General features: G+C 52.7%; 1 protein-coding gene across 1 annotated transcript in view; it reads right to left on the reverse strand.

Moving 5' to 3' along the window:
- Positions 1–3,898: 3,898 nt before the first annotated feature.
- Gas6 (growth arrest specific 6) overlaps positions 3,899–17,770 on the reverse strand; it is a 29,966-nt gene continuing 16,094 nt past the window's right edge. Inside the window, exons 6-15 of the mRNA XM_029531921.1 lie at positions 16,925–17,047; positions 15,723–15,845; positions 14,677–14,798; positions 13,538–13,656; positions 13,216–13,405; positions 9,916–10,080; positions 8,733–8,901; positions 6,700–6,872; positions 5,152–5,380; positions 3,899–4,455 (exon numbers count right to left, since the gene is read on the reverse strand). Of these exons, the coding sequence (XP_029387781.1) occupies positions 4,301–4,455; positions 5,152–5,380; positions 6,700–6,872; positions 8,733–8,901; positions 9,916–10,080; positions 13,216–13,405; positions 13,538–13,656; positions 14,677–14,798; positions 15,723–15,845; positions 16,925–17,047 (1,568 nt within the window). The 3' untranslated portion in view covers positions 3,899–4,300. The remainder of the gene's footprint in view (positions 4,456–5,151; positions 5,381–6,699; positions 6,873–8,732; positions 8,902–9,915; positions 10,081–13,215; positions 13,406–13,537; positions 13,657–14,676; positions 14,799–15,722; positions 15,846–16,924; positions 17,048–17,770) is intronic.

A 17,770-nucleotide genomic window follows, 5' to 3' on the forward strand; every position in this document is an offset into this window, starting at 1 on the left:
GCCTACTTCTGCAGCCAGCCTCGTAGAGAATTCAGAAAGCATCGCAAAGCTGCTAGCCTTCCCTTGGGCACACCCTCTCCAGCACAGGCCAGGACCAGAGGCAGGAGCAGAGCTAGCTAGCTGACTGGCCCCATACCACCTCTGCTGTTCACCGCCTCTCCCACGTGAAGACCAGCAGCAAACCGTACTAGACCCCAGCCAGCCTCCTCCTCATCTGGAAGGACTTCTCTGCCTCGACCATCGCTCACGGCTCCGTTTCACCCTCACCGTGGTCATGGCTACTTATCAGTCACTACCACCCTGCAAAGTGAAGATGGCATTTCCTTGAGTGAGGGTTGTTCCCTCAGGATGTGCATTCCAGGTTGACAGACTTCTGTTAGCACGTCTCTGAGAAGGGACTGCCCGGCCCCTGAGCTCTACCTTGCTGATGCGAAGGAAACTAGCTTTTGAGTTCTGCCTCCGTGCAAGCTCTCCCTTTTTAGACTCCAGATCTCACACTTGCTTTTTTTTCCCTGTGATGCGCTGTTGATTTATGGCCACTGGTCTAGTCATTAATTAGCTGTTGTGTGGCCACCTCACTGGCCTGCCTTTCCCTCTCTAAGGTCCAGAACTAGCAGTTTGGGGTGGAGGACCTGCGAAGATGTGGCTCCAGCGCCCCCTTCTGGCCAAGTCCACTCTGTCCAACAAGATTTTACCAAAACAGGCTAGAAGAGGTTTTCTAATCAGTTTCCCACGAAAGGACCACAACACAATTTCCAAGCAGAGAGGTGATAAGTCTGTCTGTGCAGAAGCTGTGCTGCAAACCCAAGAGCCTCCCACTGGTCCTGGAAAGTGCTGAGACAGCCACTGGTCTGAGGACTGCTAACTATGCACGGCCCTTCTTATTGAGTTTGGCCTTGGAGCCTGAGGGTGAGAACGTCTTGGTTTCTGTTTGATGCGGACTGACCTTGGATCCAGCATAGTTGCTTCCTTACAACCTCCAGGAGCCTGGCCTCAGCCTCCCTAGGGCCCTGGGTCAATATCAATAATAATCTGCCAGCTTATATTTACACCACTGTATGTGCTAAGATATTTAATACCCCCCAGGACCACAATTTCAGAGGCCGTTGTGAAAGTTTTCTTGGAGTTGCACTTGGGGGCAGCAGGCCAAAACCTCCTCTGGACTTTGGAGGGCGCCTCAGGCACCCCTCAGTGGGGTCAGGGGTCAGTTGGCTCCGTCCCCTGCCTTGGCACCTATCCAGAGTGTGCACAGTTAAGTAGCTCTCACAAGGGACATGATACAGTGCTGGCTGAGGAAGAACGCTTTCTACACAGCGATGGTGAGATTCCTGCTCCTTGTCGGGGGGAGGTTCAGGAAGATGAGGGCAGCCAGAAGCACAGAGAGGTATCGTTGATAAAGATGCACACAGTAGTACTTCCCCCATCTCAGGACTGGGACAAAGGTTGTCTCATCTGTGTAGTGATTGTATAGAGAAGAGCCAAGGTCTGGAGGGTGCTGAAAGTGAGGGTCTGGAAGGCATTGGTGCCTCTCTGGTGCAGGGTCTCACCCTCTCTCTAGCTCGTTTTATATTCTGTCTCCCTAGCTTTGTATTCAGTAGTCCTGTGTTCTGGGCCCAAGGGGCTCTACTTCTGAACGTCATAAAGTTGGCCCTAGGGCCTTTGCAGACCAACAAAACTGAATGTCTGGGTATAGAGCCCGTGCCCACTGGAGCCAAGAATTATTAAGAAACATTGAACTCCCAAGGTCAACAGTCTTGCTCCTTGCCACAAATATGTCTGCCTTCCTCATTCCAGCCACAGAGAATGTAAGGCCCTGCACCCCAGTCTCTAGAGCAGCCCTCCCAATCCACGCTGATCTACAGTGTGGCCAGATACGCTGGCAGCATCCTTGCCTTTGTGAGGACGAGGCTGGGAAGCCAGCTGGAGCCTGATGTTCAGTGGCTCATCCCTCCCTGGCTTGGCCTCTTCGAATGCTGCCCGAGGGTCTGCCCTGTGCTTGGCTTCTGCTATGGGTGGTAAGATTTGCTCATGGCCATTCATTTTGTCACCAAATCTCTCAGTTGCAGCTGCTTTTGGGTTGAAGGGAAATGGGGTTGTTTCTGGCTCTGTGCTATGGTACTCACTGACCGCTTTCATGAGAGAGTGGGGGGCAAGTATGGGGTACACCATGCTCCACTGGTGAAAGACACTGAGCTGAGTTCATTCACCTTACCAGATCAGCTGGAGTTGGGGTTCCACTTGGACCATCTTCCCATGGGTCACTGAGCCATTATAGCTCTGCTAAGACCCAGGAGCAATAGTGCGGTTATGGACGGCATCGGTCTGAGGGCATGCCTCTGTGTGCACGTCCCTTCTGAACAACGGAGGCTGGTCTACTGGGCCTGGTTAGGTCCTTCACTTGCCTCTCTCTTGGCTGGTCCCTCTACCTGTAAGAAGTCATTGTCTATTCTGGACAGTGTGACCCTGGGTGTCTCCAGTCTCTTCCAGCGAGATCACTTTGCCTCCCGTTTCAATGTATGATCTGCAGGCTTTGTGTGTTTTGGAAAACACAGCAAAATGGTCGGCCCTGCAGCTGTGGTTCCTAAAAGGTGACTTTGCCCTGGGTACATCTGGAAAAATTTGGAGACATATTTATCAGAGTGTCTTCGAGAGGTCTGTAACAGAGCCCAAGGGAGGACGGGCTGCTGACAAAGGTCCTGCTTGCACAGGAGAGCCCCGGGCCCAAGAAAGCAACCTCAAGGATACAATGACTACAGCTCAAAGCAGATGATCAAAGAAAGCCCTTCGGGAGAAAGAGACAACTTTGTAACCAATTCAGACCACAAAGCCCACACACTTCTGTTTACTCTTCTCTCAAAGTCTGCGTCCTCGCTCCTCAAAGGTTTCTGATGGCCCCCCTGGGGCTCCGTAGTTTGGCCACCTGGACTTAGGGAAGAGAGATGCTGGTGATAGGCAGCTGGCAGACGTATTATGGCTTTCTTTGGTATAAGGCTTGGTGCCAGCCAAGGCTGAGGATGCCCCATCAGCGAAGAGAGGTAGGTGTCTATGCTCTTCCCACAGTGGTGCCTCCCCAAGGCAGATAAGGAATGCCAAGTATGTGCCCTGCTCCCTGCATGTCTGTGTGGTCTACTTCCAAACCAGCATGTCTCCTACTCTTTCTTGCCCCATGACCTGGAGAGAATTGGGGGTGGTTGGAGGACATTCGTGAGAACATTCCATGAGAACATTCCAGAGTTGCCTCCAACGCAAGGGAAAACCATTGAAGGTCTAGGGGGATGCAGCCTCACCAGCGGAAGACAGAGCTGACCTCTAGAGGGTTGTAGGCTGAGGACAAACGGGCAGGCTCAGGGTCCTGGGCAGGACTGTGCTTTTGGGAGCTGTGCTCAACAATGTTGTTCCTGCCCTATCTTCACCAGAGCTTCTGGGGTGCTAGGGTTAAAATCAGTCTCCCCAAACTTTTCAGAAAAACTGCAACTTGGAGACACTGAGAAAGCGATTGTGTTGTTGTGTGTCCTGTAGCCTGGGGAGGGTTAGCGCTTTTGGCAGTGCTCAAGACTAAGTGGAACAGGGGCAGCCAAGAGGCAAATGGCTGGTAGAGGGTCCCACATTCTGGTTGCCAGGGGCAGAAGGGTTCTGCATGTGGGTCTGACAGCAGAGTCAGGCAGAACTTGGTCTCCATTTGCAGAGTAAATGGAGGGTCTGCAGTTTGCTGTGAACCCTGGCTTTAGCTCTTTCCATCATTCATGTGAGGAGAGGTTCCTAGCTAGTCCACAGCTGCCTGGTCTGGGACTTGGGGGTCCCAGGAAAGGCACATCCAGCTGTGGGGCCTAGGCCCCAATGCTCTCAAAGTGCATTCAACCCCCAAACAGATCTAGGACAGACAGTGACCAACACAGGGTTAAAAAGGTTTCTGTAAATATTTTATTTTCCATATTTTAGAGTCAGAAAGAAGCATGTAGTAATAAAAATAATAGAGAATTATTTTCTTCACATCCGTTCTGCTGCAAACTGCCAGCCCCTCCAGCCCAGCCCCTTCCAGCCAGCTCCCACCAGGTCACGTGGCTCTCTCTGAGCAGCCTGTGACCTGACACCTGTCCCATTATGTACAGATATATTACAAGGCAAAAAGAAAGATCTCAAGGGAAAAAACCCACAAGGGCGGTAGCCCACCTGCTCCAACGTTGCAGGACCATGCGAGAGGAACCAGTGCTGTGTGTCCAAACCCTGCTTCATTTTTGTCTGTAGGTGTGGAGCCTTCTCGTAGCTCCATCTAAGGTGTGGCGCCTTCTCGTAGCTCTGTCTAAGGTGTGGCATGCTCCACAGGTGGGCAGGAGTGGGAGGTGATGTCACTGTGCTTGTACGAGGCCGTATCCAGGTCCAGGATTTTCCCGTTTACCTCCAGAGTCATGCATCCACGGTAGAACGCAGTGACGGGGGCAGAAATCACCGATACTTCTGAGCAGGAGGAGAGCAAACACTGAACCAACGGAGCTTGATCCTGCCCACACAATCCTCCCCACCCTCCACATAGCTGAGGGCCAGCCTTACCCGCACTCTGCAGGATGTGTGGTCCCCTTTCTGTCATTATCCCATGGGGACACAGATCTTCGTGGCATAAGACATCGTCATCCCTTAAATGCCCTCCACCCATGCGTGCAGATGTTCTCTTGAGTATCTTCTATTGTGAGTCCCCATGCCCTTGACTCTGATCGGTTAAAACCACCTACCCAGCAGAGAGTCTGCTGGTTGCTAAAAGTAAAGTCCTGTGCATGCCTGCTACCCCTGTTCCAGTCCCGCCTGTGGGCCTGTGTAAGCAGGCAGGATGCTGTTGGCTGCCCTTGCTAGCTTCTGGTAGATGTGTGTGAAGGGCAGGCAGCTAGCTACACTGTCAGCTACTTAAAGCAACAGATGCCTGCCAGTATCCAGGTACCTCATTTTGCATTGCCTGGTAACCGTTTCCCCTGTGGGCTCTCAGACAACACTCTTCAATGGATGACTTAGAGCCATGTCTGCCAGAGGAAGGACTGAATTTTAAGACCCCTCACTCTAACCTTAGTGTAGGGCAACCTGCATTTATAGTTCCTGTGACCAGAACCCTCCCAGTCACTGCCACAGCCCCTGTGTGAAGCAAGCCGGGCAGAGTGCTCCTACCTGGCAGGCCTCCGACATAGGTGCGCACAGAGCCTTGCAGATGTGTCTTAAGTGTGTCCAATCGCTCCTGCAGCTGGGCAGTGCTCACTTCACTCTGGCCCTTCGTGCCATCCACTTCCAGGGTGGCCTCACCCTCCCGCAGGGTGACGGTGACCGTGTGTTCCTGGCTGTCGCACACCTTGATTTCCATCAGTGCCAGGGCAACATCCTCAACTGCCAGGACTACCAACTGCCAGGGATAGAGAGGCAGGGCAGTTATAGAGCAGTCCGTCTATCCCGGGTGAGGCTGGCCCTAGAGGCGAGCTGTTGTGTCTTACTCGTCTCTGGGCTTTGTATACTAGTCCCTTCTCAGGGTGTATGGTAACCCCTCGCTCTGTGGATGTCTAGGAACCCTCGTGCCTTCTCCCCTGGGCTCAGTTTCTTTGAAAGCAAAGCAGCCAAAAGGTGACAGGAGATGGCTCAGTGGTTAGAGTACATGCTCTCACAGAGGACTTGAGTTCTCTTCCAGCATCCCTATGGATCACAACCATCTCTGACCCCAGTTCCAGGGGATCTGCTGCCCTCTCCTGGTCTCCACGGGCACATGGTGCCTATTCATGCTGTGCAGGCCAAACACCCACACACGCAAAACTGTTTGCAGTCCCTGGAAAACCTAGGGCTTGGGTTACCCCTTCCCAGCCTGAGCTGACTTTCTCAAAAGGATGTAACAGGATACAGCTGTAGCCCCATGGTACCAGCACTGGGAAAGATCAGATGCGCTGCCTGCCCTCTCTGGGGTGAACAGTCTTTGCTGGCAAGAGCCTTGGTCTGTTGATCACACATGCTAGGGGTGGGCTGAGATGCTGGGCAACCTGAAACCTGGGCCCCTTGGTGGTATGCATCCTGGAAATTAACCCTGTTGCTGGCTAGGGTAAGTAGCAAGCCGGGCTCTACAGCCTGGGCAGATGGAAAGAGAAACCCCCCTGTCTGATGCACATCCCTCTGAGGGACATGGGAGGAAGGTTCTCATTTCCTATAAGCAAATAGTTGCAGTCAGAGGCTTGATGTAGTTGGTTGCCTGGCTTGGGGAGCACTGGACATAGTCTGTGGTGAAGCAGAGCTCTGCCTGAGGGGCAGCCGACTCCAGGGCCTTACCCACCTTCCTCACCCGAAATGCTATGGGAGCTTAGGGCTAGGTTTGTGGGTGCCTCTGAAATCTCAGTGTGCTCATGGCGTGACTCTTGTATGTACGGCTCACTGCCCCACCAGCCACCTTGGCCCGTGCTGTACAGTTGTGCCTGTGTAACTGCATGGCACCCTTGTCCGCAGATTCAGAGGGGACACCTAGCTGTGTGCACTCAGATCTGGGTCCGGGAAGGAGTCTCTAGGGCAGAGTTCAACAAGTCAATATCCCAGAGAGTGAATGGGGACCTCGGAACCTTTCCTTGCTACTTGGTGCCAGGGACGAATGGGCGTGTCTCAGGGCTTTCACTGAGGTCAAATGGGGTGGAGGTGGGGTTGCTCGGTGGTCAGCGGGTCCTAGTCAAAGCTGGCCCCATTCAATCCTACCTGCTTCTTGAGCTTCTTTGTAGAGTGGTAGTCGACCAGGGCCACAGAGAGGGGGACGACATCATCATCCCCCACCAGTGCCAGCAGCACCCCCGTGTCCGTGGCAGGGCGGATCCGAGCTACAACTTGTACTTCCCAGGTGGTTTCCGTGCCGACATCCAGTGATGTTCGGGCTGCAATGAAAGCGGCCCATCACAAGGCAATCCAAGTGGCAGAGAGGCAAGAGTGAGTGGCAGCCCGGACCGGACCACAGCTGGGAACGACAGCTCTGCACGCTTTGGGAGGGGACCTCCTGGTAAGAAGGCAAATGGGGAGCACGCAAACAAGGCTGTACCCCAAGACCTGCCAGTGCATCAACGTGTCTGTTGAGTGGTACTCGGCCAGGGACACAGAGAGGGGGACGACATCGTTGTCCCCCCCCCACCAGTGCTAGCAGCACCCCTGTGTCGGTCAGGTGAATCCAAGCCGCAACCTTTATTTCCTCAGCATGCAGAACAGTGTCAAGAACTCCAGCACTGAATGTAGACTATTAATCCGTGGGCACGGGGGATGCCTAAGTATGGCTGCTCCTCACCTCGAAGTGTCCTCTGGGTAACGAATACCTATCCAGGGAGCCATGAGCCCAGCAGCAAGGGCCATCCCCCCCTCCTCGTTCCCACGCCTCCCCCTGCAGTTCTCAAAGCACCGTCCACAGCCTCAGCCAATGCGCTAGCCTCCCTTCTGCCGGCTCCAGGAGACCCTACTGCATGCAGGCTGGCTGGAGAACTTGAGGTCACGTTTATGGGTGACTGGGAACAGATGCTATGGGAGGCATCGCTCCAGCAGACCCTGTGGTCTGGGTGTCTTGGCTGAGCGTTCCAGAGCCTTGTGAATGTATTCCCATATAACGTGGGTGCCGGTGCAGCTCCGTGGCTCATGTCCTGATTACAGGAGGCCGGGTGAAACCCGCAGTCTTGATATTTACATCTGTACCTCACGAACTCCAGGGAGTAGAGGAAGCCGCTGCGAGTGAATGAGGGTCCACCTCACTGCCCTTGGTTGTATACCAGAGAACGCCGAAGCTGTCCTGGTCTCCCCTCCCCACCCCTATGATTAAATCAAGTCCTCTATCCTGTACTAGATGACATCTCCAGGGTTAATTCTCAATAGTTTGTTGAGCATATGAACATAGATTGTAAAGGTAAGACTAAAAACACTTTGTTCTCACAGAAGAGGCCAAGTGTATCTCACCTGGTAGGTGCTTGACCAAGTCACCAGACCCTGCCTGTCTGGTGCATTCTCTCAGCCTGCTGACTCACCAGGCATCGTTACTCTCTCTCCCAGAACTTGAGGTTGGGCGGCTCCAAATGACCCTCAGTGGCTATTGTATTTTAAGGAATTATGGGCTCTTGTGTAAAGGAGCCTATGAGCTCCTTGGTCACGCCCAGGCCTGGTGGACTGTTTCCATCACCATGTCAGGCCCACTCCCCCAAAGCGCTGCGGGCCTCATGCATCTCCCTCCTCAGCCACAACCCTGAGAAGCACAGCAGGATACACTTTGCAGGCCCTCCCTGCAATGTCTGGCTGTGGGCATGAGCGCCCGCTGCAGGTACCTTCCAAGGCTGACCTCCTTCCTGTCTTCACTCTACATCCTCTTCCCACCTCTAAACTTTTCTCTGATTTATAACCTTCATGAAGTCCCCGGCCAGTGAAGGCTTGGCACACTTCTGCCCACATGTCATGCATTCAGACATGTCCAAGGTTGACTGTCCAGGTTTTCTTCCAGGATCTCCCTAGGCTTGCCCGCCCACTTCTAACCATTGGACCCTGCCTCCATCACTTCCTCTTCTACAGCCAACTCCATGTGAGGTCCAGACAGCTGTCCTGGGAGCTGGGCTTTGCCAGCCCCGCTGAGGTCTGCCCCGGCCTGTGGGTAACCAGTTCATCACTGGTACTCACGGAGACAAGACACATTTAAATGGATCTTATACTTCAGCATATAGCTGCCTAGAAGTCCCACCACGACAGCCCCGGGTAGGGCAACACCCACTTACTGTAGTTGAGCCTGTAGGTAGCAAATCCATTCCCCGGGAAGAAGGAGCCCCTCTCAGTCACAGAGAAGCACTGCATTTTTGTATTCGCCTTGACTGTCTCCTGGATGGCGCTGTCTTCCCCGTTCAGCCAGTTCCAACTCCTCATGCACCCGTCCAGGCGAGGGTTAATCTGGAAAGACAGGTGACACTATAATGGCAGACTAGAGCAGGAGAGGCTTCAAGCCTAGCACTACAGGATCTGCAGGCAGAGGCCTCTGGCGTGTGTGTATGTGTGTGCATCTATATTGTAAACACAACTTTAGGGAGTTTTTCACAAGAGAGCTCTTCAATTTTCAGAACATTGCAGGGCAGAAACACACGTGACAGCGAGGCAGCCACTTGCTCTGTCTGTCACTGTGGGCGGAGGAACAAGGCACCTGCCACCTGACTGTGTAAGTTGGGGGCACTTTATTGTGATTGTGCCTTGCCCCTTCCTTACTTGGGCTGACAAAGCATAGGTAGAAAAGTCAGCCCAGAGGAAGGGATGCCCATGCCAGCTTCACCACACGCTCACTGTGTGCAAACTGTTACATCATCAAATCAGGCCACCCTTATGTGTCACAGATCTGTAACAGTGTGCTGGATGTTACCCCCTTGGGTCTCTCTTGGTGACCGAGTCACTATCAGCTACCAAGCTGGTTTCCATCTGCAGTGGGTGTTGTCATCCCCCAAATGAGGGTTCTGACCACGGGGCTCAGAGAAAGATGAAGAACAAAGACCAGGCATGGCATAGGACAGAAGGAAATAGGATTTTGAAAAATGGCAGAAAAAAAAAAGCCCAACATTAGAGCTTCCCCTACTAGAAGTAGAAATCTAGGTATGGCCAGCAACCTAAAATGATACATCCCAAAAGTTTATTATTCCTTTTGTCAAAATGACATGTTTTATCTTTACTGCAAAATAGGTTCATTTTTCTTTGGTTATCAAGCCAGATGAAAACTTAAATGAGTGTCATGAGAAGTGGCCAGTGATTGATGCATAATACATCAATAGTTACGGCTGTCCAATGAACGGCTGCCAGCAGGGAGATTCTGTGGGACCCCACTATTCTAAGACTTGGGCTCAGCCACAGGGCAAACCCCTGTAGGCACAGCCAAGCCTGAGCTGCGTCCCCCCTTTTCCAACGTGTCGGGAATGGACTTACAGGCTGGACGAGCTCACTCTCCTTGAAGGGAATGCCGCCCACGGTGAGATTCAGGTGGTACAGGCCTCTCTCCTGCTGAAACAGCTCCCCAGCTACCGCGATCTTCATTACGGCATCTTTGTTGACTTTGATGACAAGGTTACGTTCCAGCTCTTCCACGGAGATCTGGAGGGGGTCAGGCGGGGGGAGGGGGGATCAAGTGGATGGTCACTTCCGTAAGGCCCCAGAGCGTATCACCTGGATCAAGTGCACCAGACCTGAGTGCCAGGCATGCCATGCTACCTGTGTTTAGGAGCCTGACCCATGAGACCATGCTGGTGTCTCCAAGGCCAAGGGTACCTGACCTCAGGGGAAACAACGTCCAAGTTACTTGGTCTAGAAAGTCTGACCTCACAAGACCACACACCATGTCACCTGTGTCCAGGAGGAGCTAAGCCTTGCTCAGACTGTGGCCTGGGTTCTCCCCATGCCCTTCTTTCCTCAGAGGAAGTCAATACTGTGGCTCTCCTCTCACAAGCTCACAGGTCAGGGATCTGAAAGTGGAGGCAAGATCATCCCGTGAAGAGGGCTGGCCTCCCCAGTACCTTTGGCATTAAAGCCAAAACACCAAACACATGGCTTCTTCTAGAAGGCAGTCATAGAAAGGCCCTATTGATGCTTATTCTGGTTTAAAAGAACTTGAGAGTTGTGTCTGATGGGGCACAGTCTCACAAGGAACCGGAGCCTGGCTGTCTATACAGTACATGCTCTAAGACAAGCACGGCGTACTAACTGCAGTCCAACTTGTCTTGGGTAAAGGGAGATAAGATCTGCTTTCTCAGTCTCTCTTCTCAGGAAGATGTCCTTCACATCTGAGACCCTGGACACTGTGGACTGGCACAGAGAGCTGCCCTCAGTGGCTTGTGTGTCCGTGAGGAACTTCCAGGTTCCAAAGGGGAACCCGAAGCCGGCCGAGTGCTGGGTCAGAGCCAGACTGAACCTAATGCCAGCTTCATGTTTAAACTGTTCTCACCACACGTGACACAAACACGGTGTCAGATAACAGCCCAGTGAAGCCTTACAGAGTCAACAGCTGCATCCCAGGCCCTGTGGCCTACACCACAGACCACACTGTGAAGGGCGTTATGGCTTTTGTAGAGGCTTGTCACCAAGCTAAAATTCCCTGATTAAACAAGCCCAGGTCTCTCCGTTCTGACCCCCACCAGTACAGCTGCTGTGGGCAGGACATCAGTATCGCTTGGACACAGGCTGTGGTGTGTCCTATGTCATCACTGTCAACCCTAAGCTGATTTCAGCCCTGAGCTGATCCCATTTGATTCAGCCCTGGGTCTTCTGCTGTCTAGGCTCTAGAGGACCAGAACCAGAAAATGAAGCTCCTGGCGCCCCTCACCCAGTGTTATGCAGATGACAAATTGTACCCAAGAGTGCCATTGACTCTGGGATCCAGGAAATAACCCCTCATTGCACAGAATCCCAATCTGGAAGACTTTTATCCCAAAGTGGATGAGGCACTGACTGTTGGCTGTGCCCAAGGTGACCACAGTGTGCTCTGTGTTTAGATGGCAGATGATGTGCTGGGCGAACAAACTACGTTCTACTGTTGATGTGTTCTCTACAACCCGAGAAGCGATTAACATGCTCACTACCAAGGTGTTAGGTAAATTCCATACCCAGGACACAGCCCCACCTTTTTGCTCACCCGGTCTGGCGGGCTACCTGGCCAGCACAGGTGACTGTGGCTAGGTGCCCATAATGGCCCAAGGGAATGGGACAACTATTGCTAAAGAGGAGCTAGCACTCACTACACAGGCCCACAGCCTTCACCGGCTTCCAGATTTCTACAGCAGAAACCCCAATACTTCTTCAGTGCAGCCTAAGCCTGAAGGTCAGTTCACTCTGGCTCTCCCATTGGTGTGTCTACCTCCATGGTATGTATACATGACTGTCTCACCTCTGTGGCCTATGTCACCTCCTTGCCTCGACTTACACAACCTCTCTGCTACTCACAAGGTGCTCCATGGTCTGATGCCTATGAAGCAGAGCTTCCTTCGCTCATCCTCAGCCCTGAGCTACCCAACCTTAAATAACTCTGGCCTCACCTCCGCTCAGCCTGTGAGTTGTCTATAGAGTAGCAATACCCATGCAACTACTGTAGTTAGCAGAGCATACATATTTTTAAGTTTTCTAACCCCCTAACAATTCAGTGTCTAGGATGGAGTAATGTTGAATAATCAAGCAAATTCCTCAGAAACTTGGCACCTAGGAAAGATATGAAGCCCGTGTGGGAACTTAAACTACACATGATACGGTGGAGGCATACTTTGTATCTGCCCCCATCTATTAGAAGGGCAGAGTGTGTTATGAATGGCTGGTCAGGGAGCACGGGAAGGGGCAGACCTTGGCCTCCTGGGCCATTCTATTATTGAGCCATGATTGAGGGTGTGTGAGTTGCCACTTAGTACCACGTCACAGCGTCTGCTCCCAGACAGCTGTCCTGCCTGGGTCCTATTCCAGGGTTGTCCCCAGGGCTGTGTAGAGGGAACCCTCCCCCAAGCTTCTTTCCTCGTGGCCCCTTCCCTCTTCTGCTACAGAGACACTGATCGCTCAGTGTCGGGAAGAACAACAGACAGCACTTGGTGACTGGAGGGACGGCAGGGGTCCTTACTTGTCGACAAAGTGGAACATTTTGTCTTCATTGCTAAGAGAAAGACTCATGTCTGCTTTTCTTCCAAACATTAATTCCCAAGCCTGTTTACTGTCTGGAGTATAGGGTATGTTTCCTGTGTGTGTGTGTGTGTGTGTGTGTGTGTGTGTGCATGTGAGTGTGAGTGTGTGTGTGTGTGTGTGTGTGTGTGCACGTGTGCATGTGAGTGTGAGTGTGTGTGTGTGTGTGTGTGTGCGTATCATCCCAGCTCTGGTGGAAACATCCCAGCTTCTGCTGAGGGCAGAAGAACCCCTGTGAGATGAACAGAGGAGCCTGGCCCCAGCAGCTCAGGTGCATGGTGTTTTGAGTTGGTTATCGATGCCCTCTGGTATCTTACAATGCCTGGCCCTCCTCAAGCAGTTATTCCAGGATCTTCTGGGCCAGAGCCACACGGCTCTCACATGAGGCCCTTTCTGAGTAAGTCACACTCAGCCAATGAAGCAGAGGCTCTGGGCTAACTAGAGCAGGTACCCTGCCCACGGGCCACACCCATCCCCAAACGCTAGGGATAGCCTTGGACTTCCACTTACCCATCCCATCCCATCCCATCCCATCCATCTCCAAATGCTAGGGATAAGCCTTGGCCTTCCACTTACGGTTTGCCACATGCCGTGGTTGATGGTTGGCCCGCTGCTGGTGATGCGCCCAACACCATTGTACCGAAGCTGCAGCTCAAGCCGCCCGGCTCTCAGGCCCAGGACAATCCAGGTGCTGTCTGAACGGCCTCCAGCGAAGAAGAGGACTCCCTCAGGATCAAAAGTGCGGAAGTCAAATTCAGCCAGCAGCCTGGAAACAGACCCAGGAAACAAACTGAGGCCCCAGGCTTTCCACGACACGGGAGCTGGTGCTCTCAGAGGCGGATCTGGGCTCCTGGATCAGCTCTCTGCGCTCTGCTGTCCCGTGTGCCCGGCTTCTCACCTGGTAGGCTGAAGCCTCTTGAAGCGTAGTCTAATCACGGGGGTCCCGCTGAACATGCGGCCCAGGTACAAGGACTTCACGCTCTTGGCCATGCTGAAGGGCACACACGGTAAGATGTCCTGCCATGAGATAGTGAGATGGTGTTGGGTGGGTGGGTGGGTGGGGATACCCCGTGGTGGATGCCTTTCAAGTAACTTTTGAAGTCCTGGGTCTCCTCTGACCTTCTAGAATCCCAAGGCTAGCCCACTCCCAGATATCATAACGTCCATATGACCCAGCTCATGTCAGTGCCTCCAGGTAGGGACCAGGGTTCTGAATTCTTCCTTCTATTATCACCTTTTTGTCTCACCTATTCTTATTTGTTACTGGAGCTTAAATGCATCAAACTGACAGAAAACACAGGGAATAATAAAAATCACTTTTAGTATACTATTACAAGGCAAACAGAACACAAAGACCTTGAAGATGTCCCTGCTTTCTGCTGTAGGCTTTCCCACTGACCAGAGAGAGGATGGAATTAAAGCAGGCTGAACTGGCATCCAGGGGTCAGAGGGACACAATGGTCCTGCACTACTACATTGAGCTCGATGATTTGGACTTCAGGCTCATAGCTTCTCTGGCTTCCTAGGTCTTTGACTTGCAAAGTTATCATGGTACCCCTGATCACCCAGAGTCCTTGCTGCCGTCGTTCAGAAAATGCCATCAACGAACAACTGCCCTGCAGTTTACTTGATATAGAGCCCTGAATGGTGTGTGTGTGTGTGTGTGTGTGTGTGTGTGTGTGCATATGATATCCTGGTATGAACACACCACACCGTGGATCTACACCCGCAGGCCAGGTGGCTGGGAGTGGGGAGTTGCTATGGCGATTTCATCAACACAACAAAAGAGGCTCGCTTGCTAGCTGTGTGGTCCTCGGAGCTAAGTAGGAGTTTTCAGTCAACCAAGTCTCTAGAAAGTTTCTCCCCATAACCCATTAATAACAAAGGATCCTATTCAAAGCATAGCTAAGTAGGAGTTTTCAGTCAACCAAGTCTCTAGAAAGTTTCTCCCCATAACCCATTAATAACAAAGGATCCTATTCAAAGCATGGCACTGGGGCTCCTTGAGGCCACCTAGTGGGCACTACGGTCACCTACCTCACAAGTATCCATGTCTGGGGACAGCTTTAGGCCCCCTCGCCCATCACAGTGGCAGGTATAGCTGCCCGGGGAGTTGACACACATCTGTTCACAGCGATCCTGCTGGCACTCGTCCACATCTGTCGACAAAGGGATTCACGGTAGGCACAGGAAGGCGCCAAACACTCAGCGCAACCCCCTGACTCCTCCTAGAGACTCTGTAGACACCATTGTTCAGTCTGTTATCTTGGAGGCTTGTCTCCTTAGGGCCCTGCTTTCTAGAGAGAAATGAAGAACTGAAGATGTCTAAGGACTGTGCTCAGACTGAACAGCCCAGTCATGGAGGGACCACGGGTGTCTGTGTGGGTTTCGGAGAAAGGTACAGAGCTAGAGTCCCCATGAGCTCTTAGCTCCATGCTCCCTTCCTTGAGGGCTCAGCCCTTTTCCAGGGCTCCCGTAAGGAATCTCTTGAAGTCTCCTGCAGCTCCTAGACAGGAGTGACTGTGGAGGGACAGTCTCTGCCCTTGGGACATGGTGAACCTCCAAAGAGTGAGGAGAGCAGAGGCTCACGCCACTCTCCATCCACTGCGGGTGCAACCCAAGTTTACCAGGGTCTTCTCTTTGTTTACTGCAGGCTAGAGAAGGTTAAAGACACATGGGGGTGTGCTTATTTGAGTTCACACGGGAAAACACACACACACACACACACACACACACACACACACACACACACACACGGGCGCGCGTGTGTGTGTGTGTGTGTGTGTGTGTGTGTGTGTGTGTGACAGCATGGTCTGCGTACATACATGCATAAACACAATGGGGCTGACTAAGGGGATGAGACAGAGGGCTCACTTTAGGGATCCTCTTCATTGAAGCTACACAGACTCTCCCAGGAGGTTCTGACATTTTCCTAACCCTCCTCTGTACAGTGACTTCCTGGAACACTGGACCAATGATTGCCACCAATGAAGCAAGGCAGTCTACATTCAGGCAGTGACCAACATGTGTCCTAGGCTAAGCATCCAAGAGGGAAGTACCCTGGGTGGCTGTGGCATGGGTACCTTGGCAGGTCTTCTCCTTGGAGCTGTACGTGTATCCCTTGTCGCAGAGGCAGGAGTAGGAGCCTGGTAGGTTCTTGCATCGCGCATTCCCACAGGTGTCTGAGTCTGTGCATTCATCGATATCTGCAAACAAAGGCAGCCAGGTCAAGGCTGTACAGGTCGGTCTTGGACAGCTGCAGCGGCCACTGGGGCAGGAGGGTAAAGAACGGGAGGAAGGCACGATACCTTCACCGTGGGTGTCAAGTGATGGTGAGCCCAAGGACCACATGCTGCTCACCCACATTGGGTACACTGTAGACCTCACTGCTCAGCATCCACAATGCAAGGCAGGTGTCCTCAACCTGCTACTAAAGTGTGGGAGCTATGTCCCTTGGCCAAGGCCACAACGAGAGAACCTCTGTTCTTGAATAAAGACGACACGGGAGAGGGGAGGCCTATACCTCCCCAGATGCATCTCCTGTATATTACACATAGTTACGAAGACACAGTGACTGAGAGTTCTCCTACAATCATATCTCCTAAGAATAACCTTTGGGATGGTCAGAGGTGAACTCTGCGGAAGATAAAAATAAACCATGTTGGGTGAGGGAAACAGTCATTTGCCTGATGCTATCTGGGTTCAGACCCTGAGTTTCCCTCCCCCTCCCCCTGCTGCATCCATCTGGAACACCCACAAAGGTCTCTGTGGCCCGGTCCTGGTGAGCCTCAGTGGCTCAGATACTCTGGGTCTGTCTGTGTTGGACTGTCATTCCTCTAGATCCTAAATCAATACAGGGTTAACACATGGACAGCCGAGATGGTTTTTCTGGGTACCCTCAGGCCCCCTGATCTGGACTGAATGGAAATGGGACCACACAGTGGGGAGGTCCCATCTGCTTCTGTGTTCTTGGGGGTAGGGTGAGGGGAGCTGGGCTGTATGGCAGATTCACAGGGGTACTGGGGACTGTCACCCCTCGAGTTCCCTGCAGTCACATGCAGAGGTCTAGGCCTTGCGATGACACAGGCTGTCTGCAGGTTCCTCCGACATGAAGGTGCCTTGGAAGCACGAGTGTGGATCGGCATCTCTAGTCCTTGCTCTTGCTCTCAGATGTAGAGAATCACCCATGATGCTGGACTGGACCATCTCCAAAGGACACTCATCCCACAACTCCTCCCCAGGATAGGAAGTCAGGCGAGGTATCGCTGAACAGCCAGGGCCTTACCTTGGCAGGTCTTGCCATCTGACTCAAGTGAGAAGCCGCTATGGCAGGCACATTGGAAGCTTCCTGGTTTGTTGTGGCAGACCTGGCTGCAGCCCCCATTCTTCTGGACACACTCATTGACATCTGGACATGAAGAAAGAGCGAGGGGCTCCTACCAGGGCACTTCCCTGCTGGCCTCATGGTAAATATGGTAGACCGAGTGAGGGCCAGAGAGACATGAACTGCTGCTGGTGGGGAAAGCCATACCCTTGGTTCTAGGGGTCCCTAGGTGCACAAGAGGACAGGGTGAAGGACAAAATAGGCCCACCAATCAGTGCCCAGCGGTCATGAGAGCAATGCACAGCCTAGTCTAGCACCCTGAACAGCTCTATCCCGACGACCTGTGGACACCACAGGGTTGTGTTGAGTGAGAAGCTTGGCAGGCTCTGCCATCTTGACTGCAGCTTTACCTAATACCTCACACCTGCTCCAGAGTAGATCAAGATGGGACCCATCAGCTGGGGTGCTAAGAGCCATGTGGTATTTCCTTCACTCCAATCCTGGTCCCCAAAGAGCTCCCTGGAGCCTCAATTCTCCAGGAGCCTGCTGCTCTAGAGGATGAACCTCGGGGCTGCTGAATTCAGGAGATTCTCAGGCAGAGCACCATCCCACCCCGGACCTGCAAAGGGTTCCCAAGAGGGATGCTGATACAGGACAGACTGTGGGGATACTGTAGGGATACAGGACAGATGCTGATACAGGACAGACTGTGGGGATACTGTAGGGATACAGGACNGATGCTGATACAGGACAGACTGTAGGGATACTGTAGGGATACAGGACAGATGCTGATACAGGACAGACTGT

The sequence above is a fragment of the Mus pahari genome, chromosome 19 (assembly GCF_900095145.1).
Source record: "Mus pahari chromosome 19, PAHARI_EIJ_v1.1, whole genome shotgun sequence".
Classification (NCBI taxonomy): domain Eukaryota; kingdom Metazoa; phylum Chordata; class Mammalia; order Rodentia; family Muridae; genus Mus; species Mus pahari.